Below are 11,616 nucleotides of genomic sequence, written 5' to 3' on the forward strand. Positions count from 1 at the left end.
CCTAGTTATGTTGTTAATGGCGTGGACACTTGCATATGAGGTCAATGTCACCGCCGGATTGCCTCACCTCATATTGACTTCATCCGTCTAATTTGTGTCGATCATATTCATTGAAAGCAATAAGTCAATACGTCGACTGGATTAGTCCAATGTGTTACGGTTATATAAACTCTATGAAAAAGTTCACAGGATTATCTTCTGCATTATATGAACCAAAACACAGTTTTCAGAACAGATTTTGGTATCCAGTCTTGGAACCATTCAGGTATGCCTCTCAACAAGAGTGTCCCGAGCCTGGACATGTTCAACATGGACACTTCAGGACCCAAACAACCACATGGTCGAGGCCGGTACCACTAGCATGGGCCTCAGAAAGAGCTCATTAGTCTATTATCAAGTAGTTCATGATAGGGATACTAATGTCACGGTTGTGTTCGAGCAGACAAAGGTTTCACATTTATCCTACTCAGAAGATTCAAGGGCTTTATATAATAATACTAACGCGATTAAATCCACGGTCTGCTATGCGCAGAGTCGAGCCTTAGATAGATACTGCTCTTGGGCTATAGGCCAAGTCGCCAAGATTTGTTTTGGATATTTCAAGGACAGCTTCACAAGTATGGTTAGCTTGATATTTTCAATATCCATGTGAAATTGCTATGAGCAAGTATTTCAATTTTCTGCTAGATTTTCTCTTTAAAACTTTGGTATAATATACAACATATCAACTTATCTTTTAAGAAAGTCAATTTTGACTGAATGAGTTTTTTTTTTTTTTTCACAGGAATATGCAGAGTAACACTTGAACCATGTATTGAAGTCCAACAATATAGTTGCATGGAGATCTCTTATAAAAATTTCGCTCAAGGTTTCAGGAGAATTTATTGATGTCATCTAGCAAGAAACCTCAAAAACAAAACACCATATTTCGTGTTCTATATAAGAACTATGAACATGTAAAATATACCGATCTAGATGAATAACAAATGTATTAAGTGTAACAAAAGTACATAAGATATCATTTTCCCTCTCTAGAACTTCAAAGTAAGTTGATTATACACACACCAAGCCGTTCAAGATCAAAACTGTTGGTCGGGCAGGGATAGTTAACATAAAAGAATAGAAAACGAAGAATAATGACTCACCAAATCTTGAAAAACCCAACCTTTAGATAACTGTATACCTTCCAGACACAGGTTCGAGCTGAACTTCCATTCTTTCAACCGAGTCTTTCTCACCATGATTCCCATTTGAGCTTAAAAGATCAGCATCCTCTTCTTCCCCATTACCCAAAACCCAATTGCTTCTCCCTACAGTTTCCGGCCTACGCCTTTTCATGAATTCCAAGTATAAAACAAGTAGAAAACCTAATAATACCCAAACGATCAAGGCCCATGTTAGCCCAAGGGTATTTTCTTCATTGTATCTTTCTCCTAAATGCTTCATTCCACTAATAAGAGCGAAAATCGCGACAAAAATGGAACATCTTCCTACATAAGTGTGAATGTATTCCCAAATGACCCTTTCTTTCGAAGGGTTATCAGCATCGGGCTTTTTAGGTCTGAAGTATGCATTAATGGGTTGTATGCAACCCATAAGAATTGTCAAGAATCCCAATTTGACATGTACTGAGCTGAGATGAAACCCGCGAAGCTCAGCCACAGCAAAAAGGATACCGAGAAAAGTGATTGCTAAACCCGAGTATTGTGAGTAGACATGAATCTTAAACCATATGTCACCAGGTAGATGTTTTGTGTATCGTGCAGCTAGAATTCCACAAGGAAATAACATTCCCCAAGCTAGAAACATCATGAACCCATGCACGGCTAACACGGGCCTTAAATCTTCCTCAGCCTCAGCTGAACCACGAATAAGTGAAACCCGAACAGGTTTATTGCTTTTTACCGAATGCATGTTACTTTGGGTCAAATGGTCTAATGACCATTTAGCCCCCATGGCCCAGATAACTTTTAGAGGAGTCGTGGGTTCAATAATGTTATTACACTCTTTTCGCTCTTTTCTATTGCAACTAGGATCCAATGGGCGAGTGAATTCTAAAGTGATGACACCGTTTTCTGACGTACATCTGACATATGTCAGACTTTCATTGGTCGGATGGAGACTTTGGGCGTTCATTCCGTCTATCCAATACGTGTTGACCCGACCAGTACCATTAACATCGACCCATCCAACATACGCAAAACTGTTCTCCATTTCTGAACCAAACCCAATGGCAAGATACCCACTTTTCTTCTCACCACGGGCTGCTATAGAAATTGACTTATCGGAAAGTGTCCAAAAGAAGTTGACTTGCTGATCATCTAAAAGGACACTGTTTTTATACATATCGGTTAAACCACCGTCAACGACCTGAACCTTCCATCCCATTTTTTGTGTAAAAACTGACTGATAATAGACTTGATCGGGTGTGTTTCGATCTGGGGCCCACGTTAACTCTTTCGGGCTGGACTGCACTCCTTGGGCATCTGGCCCACCAATGTAAACAGTTTCCGACCCATTTCTGGAAGTTGCATTTCCGCCAAGCGGGTCAGATGTGATGTAAAATGCAACATCATGACCTGCTTGAATTGAGAATTTCACTGGGACACCTCTTTCGACCTGTAAAACAGGCGATTCTTTCTTGTTAAGATACAAAACCTTTGAAGGATTTGGAGGGTTTGGGTAATGTAAAGCCGGACCAGAAGTAACAATAATCGGTTCTTTCTTATCCGCTATCACTAATTCTTGATCTTCTTTATCTTCCGCATCAAGTGGGCCAACACAATCATTTACCCTCTGAGAAACATTAATATGAACATGCCCATAAGTCTTCCCGTGATTTTGTGGAAGGTAATAAGGTCGAATGGAATCAGGCGGTTTTATCAAACCTAAGGCCCAAATACACACTCTTTCACTTGCCACATCAATATCCCAATCATATTTCTTGTCTAAAGATTTCAACGGTCTCTGATAACGAATAAACGACACACCATCTCTTCTATGCCCATAAGCTAACCGAGTATTGTTAACCGACTCATTAGAATCCGAAACATTATACATTGTATCAGGACACACACCCTCATACAAGCCATCATCAATCTTAATACATTCACTATACTTAGTAATATAATAATCATCAGCAAACGGAACACCCTCTTCAGTAAACCCCGTCACCGCCACATCAGCATTAAGCATATGATCATGTTCCCTATTCGGTTCAGTCCAACCAAACGCCATATAATTTTGAATCCCGATCGCACCCTCTAATCCAATATCAATCACATTATCCTTCTCGTTCGAAGTCCACCTCAACCTATACGTATCGGACAACACCTTACAATTCTCAAACATAGTCGGCTGTTTATAAACCACATCACTCGCATTCGCCTCCTCCAAACCAGGCAACAAAACATGCCCAAAATCCGACGCCATATCACTATCCCAAACCGAAACAACCTTAATCTTATCCCACGTAACATTATCCATCAAACTAACAACAAAACTATCATTACTATAACTAGACATATTTAAGTGATCATTAGATATAACAAATCCAGATGTCAAACTTTCATAATCATCACCAAAAGCACCCCACCAATGAACATCATTTCCACCATTTATCATATCAAATTCACTAACTCTAAATGAACAATCATCTAAAATACTAAATTGCCCTCTTAATTGATGTTGAACCATAACAAACTGAGAACTAAAATTAAGTAAAGAAGTATTGGATTTTGGGCAATTTTGTGCAGAAACTAGATCAGATTTATAAGTCAATACAAATATATGTATCAATATAAAGTGTAATAATAAAGATAGTAAAAAAGGTTGAGAATTTGCCATTAAAAGGGATGGAAAATGAGAGATCTGATATGGGTATTGGCTAATTGAAATGGGTTTTGAAAATAGTTAAGAAAGATGGCGACTTACCTGGGTTTGATCGCCGGAAAACGTATTTCTTGGGGCGGCTGTGTACAGAAAGATCGGGAAAATAAAACATGGGATGAAGACTTTTTGTTTTTGTTCTTTTTTTTTTTTAATAATAAATAGTTTGAATGGTAAATGTTTGTTTGCTTCAGGTGAATTGTTTGGTTTTGAGTCCTTTGAAAATGTGGGTTGGGTGAGCTTTTCACTTTGGGTATGAAGAAAGACGATATGCCCCCTCAAGTTAATAGCTTGAAAACAAAATATCAAAATGAGCTGTTTTCACATATGAAGTATGAGCAGTAGTCTAAATATAAACAATTTTACTCCTACCTAAACGTAAAAATGATCCTTTCAAATAATCCCCGGCTATTAGGCCTTTGCCAACGGTGTCTTCGTGGGGTGTTCGTGCCAGCCGTCGACGACGAAGCCATTGGCAGTGGCGTGTTCGTGGAGCTCGTCGATGGCTCCCCATCGATGGAACGAAGGCGATCGACGGATGATTGGAGCGTGCCTGGGCCAACTTCCTTTTTTTTTTTTGAATTTGTTTTGTATTTTTTGATTTTATTTGTATATGTATAGTATATATTTATGTAGTAAAGAAGAGAATTTGTATTTTAATGAAAATCAAACACATTTTATTATCATAACACATTACAATAACAAAAGACAACACAAAATAAAAAAACATAGTACTTGATAAAACACGAAATACATAATGATAAGATTACTCTTCATCTTCATCATCTTTGATTGACATTTTCCCTAAGCCACGGTAAGCGGTTTCGTTTGCCCACCATTTGCCGTGTTGCGGACATTTGACTTCCCAAGTACTTTTGCCTTCCCCGCAGTTGTCGTGATACGATTCGGCCCAGGTGCACTGGTCACCCAACGTGTGACCAGCGTTAAAAACGTCATCGACCACCCTCTTTATCTTCTTGATCTCATCCTGCAGAAACATAGAATATGTCTCTTCGTGCTTCGAGACCTTGCGACCTGGTGCTTGTATTGCCTCAAGCTCATGCTCGCATTGTCGCCTTTTCCTCTGTAGGTAACCCATTTGGTTAGAGAGTTCAGTTTGAAGGAGGGTATCCTCTTTGACATCAGCCATGATTCGTGTTTTCATCTCTTCTTCGGTCAGACGAGGTCGATGAACATTCTTGTTTGATGATGAGGACGCCAGTTGGTTAGAAAGAGTGAGTGAGTTTGTACAATAATGAAAATGGGTCTGAGGATGCAACTGAATTGTGCTATGGGTTGGTATTTATAGCCTGGCAATCCAACTAGCCGTTCAGGGACTGAAAGTGTAATTGTTTTTGAATTTTTGGCCGTTTGAGGGACTAAAACTGTAAATATTTTGAATCCGAACGTTGGAGGGACTAATTGTGTAAATATTTTAAATTTTGAACGTTGGAGGAGCGTCTTCTTGTTCAGCTATAAATATTGGCTCCTTTATCAGATATTTTTTATCAACTCTCAAACTCTTATACATCTTAAATGGCTTCCTCATCAAATGTCTGTCGATCATGTAACCATAAACCACCAATAAGTGTCGATCAAGTGAATGACAGTATCATGGCTGATATCCTCGACCACGAAATGTTCAAAGGGGATCTTGTTGAAATTGGTCTAAAACTGGTAGCCAAAAAAAAATGGTGTCAAGAACAAATCCGTTATATACAAACTGGGCATTGTACTGAGCTTGAGTGTCAATACTTCACTTATTTGCAGGGGAAGTGTGACAAAATTCAACTTGCTATTGAACAACTTGCTAATGCGGTTTACACCTTCAACGAGTTCCTCCCAAATGCCAGAGCAGTCTATGAGATGAAGAAATAAGTTTGTTCTATGAATTATTATGTTGTATGTTTCTGTTTAATAAGTTTGTAGTGTTTTTAAATTATGAATAAAAATCTGTTTTTATTAAAATACAAAGTAGACATTACAATACATAAAACAAACTTAAATGAAATACACAAAACACACTTAATTAAAATACATCAAACACACTTGATTAAAATACATAAAACAGACATTCCCATAAAACAGACTTAATTCTGATGAAAGTGGGCAACTGTGATAAGCTCCTGAAACACTGCTCGTACCTAAAGCCATTCCCATAATTCTGACGGTACTCCTGATGCGCCGTTGCATAGAGCAACTCATCAGAATGAATCTGTGCATTCAACCTCCTATAAATTGCCTGAAACTGGTTACATTCATTGCGAATTTTGTGGAACTTACCTAGTAATTGAGATTTGCCCCTTGGACCTTCAGTGGTGTTCGAGTTGAAGCGCTCAGATATGTTGGTCCAAAAAGTGGCCTCGTTTGGTAAGTTAACCATTTCACTTTCGGCTATCCAACACCTGCATAACAAAAAGTGTTCGGATTCACTCCATATTTGTCTGGCCATATTGAAATAGAATGGTTTTGAGGAGGATAAAAAATGATTTGAAAGAAGTTTTTGTGATTTGAAATGAGTGTGTTAAGTTGAATATAAATAGGGGGGAAAATCAAAATTAAAAAATTAAAATACACTAGCCGTTTTTTTTCAAAATTCAAAATTCAAAATCAGTAAAACGGGTCCCACAAACTGATAATAAAATAAAAAATAATTTATTTGTAAAATTATATAATTTTGTTAAATATAAAATAATAATAAAATAAAAGTTGATGAAGAGTTGAGGAAGGAGTGAGGAAGAGGTGGGGTTGATAGTGATTAAGGAAGAGGTGTTTTTAGGCAAGAGAAATGCTGATGTGGCAGTGAGGAAGAGCATGAAAGCCTTCGTCGGTTGACTGAGGCCTTATATCACAAATAAAAATATACTTAAAGTGAAAATCAAATTTTTAAGATCAACATGAATGTAACGGACCATTTTGGCCCAAAATCACCGGCTTCTTTACGTCCAAAAACAATACATACGTTTTGTAAGTGAAAATGAAATAGTCGAGCACGCATTTTAGAATAAATACTACAGAGTAATACTAAGTGAGGCAATCCGTACACAAATTTTTTTTTTTTTTTTTTGTCAATACACAAAAATATATGTATCATATAACCGGGTGCGACGAGTCACCTTTTTAATTCCGTAGAATTGTTTTGTGACAAAAGTATAATTCGTCTTTTTGGTTTTGCTTTTTATTCAAAAAACATCGAACTTTTTTTAGATCATTAATGTTTTCTACATCTTAATCCTACTTGCTCTCCACTTTTATGCACCTGTTTTTTATACAAAACGTATTAAAAGTTATTGAATACGGAGTAGTACTTTTAAAGAAAGATATTGAGTTCGTGTAATTTCGCAAATATTTCCTTTAATCAATTGGTTTATACAGAGACTGGTTTCTCTTGACGTATCCATTATCCCGAATTCAAAATCTCATAGCGAGAGAACGCAAGACTGCCCCCATATACAAAAGATTATTGTATATATCGTTGGAAGAGACCAATTGAAAAAATCAACGTTAATTTAAGCTTTGGGTTGAAACTAATTTATATAAAAAGTTGTCTTACTTGAAGGGGGTTGAGCATCGTTTAGCCCCCTTACGACTATCTCCGTCTCTCCATGCAACCCTGTAACCTCTTCTTTGTGACTCGGGATCCAACGCAAGGCCCAAATCCTTCATTGTCATGCATCAAATATCTCACAAAGTGAAAATTTTCTAGTTATTAATGCATGGTTAAACGATAATCAATCCAAAAATTATCAAATAACGGATTTAATTGAAGCCAAATGGTTAAGGTTTTCATCTAAGAGACATTATGGTTACGCTAATGGTTATAAGCTATAGCCACACCAATATGACGCATGGCCGCCCCTATTTTTTGTGTTGTGCTTGCCCGAACATATGGAGAGTTTAAAAAGCTTATGATAATTAACAACTTCTAACGGATTAAGAGTATGCTTGTTAATGAAGTTTTTTTGTTTTTTTGTTTTGTTTTTTTTAATCGTACTATTGATTGACCTAGAAGTTATTCACTTAATCACTACCGTAATACATTCCATAACATTTAACATATATGAAGAATGAAAATAAAGTCAAATAAACAAAATAAATTACGCAAAACTTTATACGTTTAAGACTGTCTCTGTCATGGATAATCACTTGCAAGCTTTCATCCTTAACTTTCAAAAATTACAGTTTTAATCCAACAATTTTTACTCCGTCAATACTTTTGGTTCTGGCTACTAACATATGTCTAAAAACCTATTACATGTCAACCAAGTTATGGATATTTTCGTCCTTTCCATATCATAAGACCAACATACAGTGTGTTATTAACTTAACAAAAAAAGAAGTACCAAACTCAGATTTTTTAATATAAAGACGAAAGTTGCAAATAGTGGTGTACAATAGGGACAAATTCTGTAGTTAACTCTAAATTTTAATTATATAACTAAATATATAAATGTAGGGGTATGATGTTGTAAAATAAATATTAAAGTAAAACAAATAGAACAAGATTTTAACAATTGAATCATGATTAAATTGATACACAGAAATTCATGAAGCAATTGATACACAACAATGTTCATGATGCATGTTGATTTTCAGAGAAGAGAAATCTATTGTTTTATTTGTTTTACTTTAATACTAGTTTTATTTTACCTAAAACGTAACATAGTCACTATATTTTTCGATATATAAAGGGTATAGTATACGTTACAAGAGTTATACAACTGGAACCTTGTCCATTATTCAACACATAGTAAGATTAGGAAATGATACAAACATACAAACCAAAGGACGATTTCAAAGTATACGAAAACACACAGAGTGATCGATGTACGTAGTTACTTGTAAGCTTCAGGATGAGCAGCCGCATACGCCTCCATGGCCTTGTAAGTAGTCTCATATATTTCTTTCTCTTTTTTAAGAATCTCTTCGGATGGCTTGTCTTCACCTTTGCAGTTATAAGTGATCGTTTGCTTGTTCACACATCCTCCATCAGCGGCCGGCACAATCTTCACTTGACTAGAGATGGAGTCTAATATGCCCATCAAGTTATCACCTTCGAAAAATGTGTAGTTATAGCTATAATTGGTTTTATCAATAGCGTCAACCTTATATTTTGCACTTGTGAACGGGACACCTGTATTAAGAAATGAGATTAGCCAATAATAACGATCTGAATAGTCAATGTGGGGTTAACTCACTTGATACATGATATGTATAATACATGCAGTGGTGCAAATATATCTTTACCTTCACCAAATGTGATGAGCTTTATTGTTCCCACGTCTCCATTTCCTTCTATCGTCTCAATAGACTTGAAAACTTCAGGGTTTACCTTAGGCGCGAGATTATCAAAATCACAGAAAACCTTAAAAACGGCATCCGCAGGATATTGAGAAGGAACCTCAACCTCAACAGACGTCATGATCGATTTAACTCACAAAAGTTAATTACCAAAGGAAAAGAAAATATGTTTTTGTTACTATGAAATGTACATAATATCTACGGTATTTATAGAGTCATAAAGTTGAGAAGAAGGCCCGTGATTTTTGACAAATTGCTCTATGAGATGAATTTTGATTATCCACTAGTTTTAATTTGTTTCTGCCGACTCATATGCATAGTTGGTTTAAGATTAAGCATGGGCATTTTTAATAATACACATATGATACGTTTCCAATAATATAGATTATGGACTTCGTTGATTAATCTTATCCTTCTCGTCCTATTATACATTTTTTTTAATCAAGCCACATGGCATGTGATATATATTAACCTCATACTCATAACTTCTGTTTTTCTTTTGACTTTCGAAAAAAAGTTAATTTGGGCAGTAATGATACCATTGTTAGTGGTGTATATCATTAATTATTACCATCATTTTTCATAATTTTGTTAAACTTGGGGAGTCCTATAAAGCGTTGTTGAGGGACTCACTAGTGAACTATATAAAGCAAATAAAGCTCATTAATTGTTTGGGGCTTGTTGATAATTAACGTTACACCTTATGTAGATACGTACCACAGTTATTGCGCTTCCTTGTGGCCCATATACTAAAATCCATTTCTTGCACCATCGTAGGTACACGTACTGGTAGTCTGGTACACATACCCGGAAGTAAAAGTGTAAAACACGTACGCTACAAAGCTTCAAAATGTATAGCTTTGCACTTTTTTATTCATGAAACTAGCTTTGTTCCTTCTTTTTTACTTTTCAAATTTACATCGATCTTGTCAACCATCTTTGTGTTAATATATCTCAATCGATTTAGCTCTGCTTTACACACATCTCTAATTAAATTGTGGCAATTTTTTTATTTTTAAAAGCTACATATATCCATCGATCAAATTATCAAAAAATATTGATATACCTATTTTATTTTTTTTATTTTTAAAAGCTACATATATCCATCGATCTAAAAATATTGATATACCTATTTTATATTGTTAATACACATTTTACCTAGCTAATATCGATACCAACACTACCTTTTTTCAATAACGAGACAAGGTACCCGCACGATGCAGCGATTTAGTAACGACAGGTGGCGACGAAGGTGGCGGTGGTGACAGGTGGTGGTGGCGATGGCGACAGGTGAAGGCGTAATGATAACGGCGGTGGCGGTGGTGATGGGTGGCGACAACGAGTGGTGGTGGCGATTGATAGTGATGGAGGCGGCGAATATAGTGCAGGTTGTATTGATATGGTGTACATTGTTGAATGTTGAAAAATAGATTTACTTTACGATACGAGACAAAGTACTCGCGCGTTGCGGAGGTAAGATGGTGGGGGTGATAGGTCAAAGAGTTTGATTGGACATAAGAGGTGATATATGTCATAGAGTGTGATAGTCAAATGCTTTAGCCGTACGGGCTCCACACTCAGATTTAAAATTTCGTCGAAAGTATATCGAATGACATTTCTATTGAAAGAACATTAAATTTTAAGAATACCCTTTACGTTTTATAATTTATCAATGTACGATTTTTGAGATAAAATATTTTGAATGAACTAAATGAATAAAATGATTTTTGGAGGAGAGAAAAAAAATGAGTGATTGAGATTTGAGAAGAGAGAAAAATGAGTGCTTGAGATATATATAGATGTATTGTACATTATGCAATAGTATTTGTACATTGTTAAAAAGTTGAAAAATTTTGAAGAAAATAAATGCTTTATAATGTAATATAGATAGAGATAGTATATATATATATATCACCTAAAATACTTATAATACCCTCATCTTCTAAAATACCCATAATAACTACCTACAATACCCCCATTCTGTCGCCACCATCAAGTAAAGGATTGAGGTGGGAGACGACCCAAATCTCTTCACGTAATAGGCGACATAGACTTAATGTTCGTTTAATTAGGACCGAACGTGACCATTATTAAGAATTGTTTGTGTTATTAATTTCGAAGACTTAAGGACAAAATTTACATTTTCGGACAAAGCACATGGACGATCCTGAAATTAACTCTACTTAAAATGATACTTTAATTATGATTAAAAGTGTAAACATTATTTACCATCCGAGATCTTAAACCCTCAAAATAATGTTTAAGATATCATAATGTAATGACTTTCTTACAAAATGTTTATATTGTATAATAAGTTATTTAAATGTTTATTGTATTTTATGTAATGAACTTTAAAATCCTGGTCACATATATGTTACTAATATGTGTAATGAACTATATATTCCGATGTTTCGATCGGCCAACCAT

The 11,616-nt window shown here is 35.7% G+C and overlaps 2 protein-coding genes across 2 annotated transcripts; both read right to left on the reverse strand.

Annotated features, from left to right (window-relative positions):
- Positions 1-972: 972 nt before the first annotated feature.
- LOC122578258 (cytochrome b561, DM13 and DOMON domain-containing protein At5g54830-like) lies at positions 973-4,020 on the reverse strand. Its single transcript, XM_043750173.1, has one exon. It carries the CDS (start codon positions 3,844-3,846, stop codon positions 1,168-1,170), a length of 2,679 nt encoding a protein of 892 aa, XP_043606108.1. The 5' UTR covers positions 3,847-4,020; the 3' UTR covers positions 973-1,167.
- A 4,369-nt stretch (positions 4,021-8,389) lies between these two features.
- On the reverse strand, positions 8,390-9,356 carry LOC122579991 (root allergen protein-like). The gene is made up of 2 exons (XM_043752258.1): positions 9,136-9,356; positions 8,390-9,022 (listed from the first exon to the last, which is right to left on the reverse strand). Exons 1-2 carry the CDS (start codon positions 9,308-9,310, stop codon positions 8,724-8,726), a joined length of 474 nt encoding a protein of 157 aa, XP_043608193.1. The 5' UTR covers positions 9,311-9,356; the 3' UTR covers positions 8,390-8,723.
- Positions 9,357-11,616: the final 2,260 nt, after the last annotated feature.

Source organism: Erigeron canadensis, chromosome 8 (assembly GCF_010389155.1).
Source record: "Erigeron canadensis isolate Cc75 chromosome 8, C_canadensis_v1, whole genome shotgun sequence".
Classification (NCBI taxonomy): Eukaryota; Viridiplantae; Streptophyta; class Magnoliopsida; order Asterales; family Asteraceae; genus Erigeron; species Erigeron canadensis.

Coding starts and splice junctions, on each gene's coding strand:
- LOC122579991 (XM_043752258.1), bottom strand. CDS start 9,310: ATGACGTCTGTTGAGGTTGAGGTTCCTTCTCAATATCCTGCGGATGCC. Junction 9,023..9,135: donor GCTCATCACATTTGGTGAAG/GTAAAGATATAT, acceptor TTCTTAATACAG/GTGTCCCGTTCACAAGTGCA.
- LOC122578258 (XM_043750173.1), bottom strand. CDS start 3,846: ATGGCAAATTCTCAACCTTTTTTACTATCTTTATTATTACACTTTATA.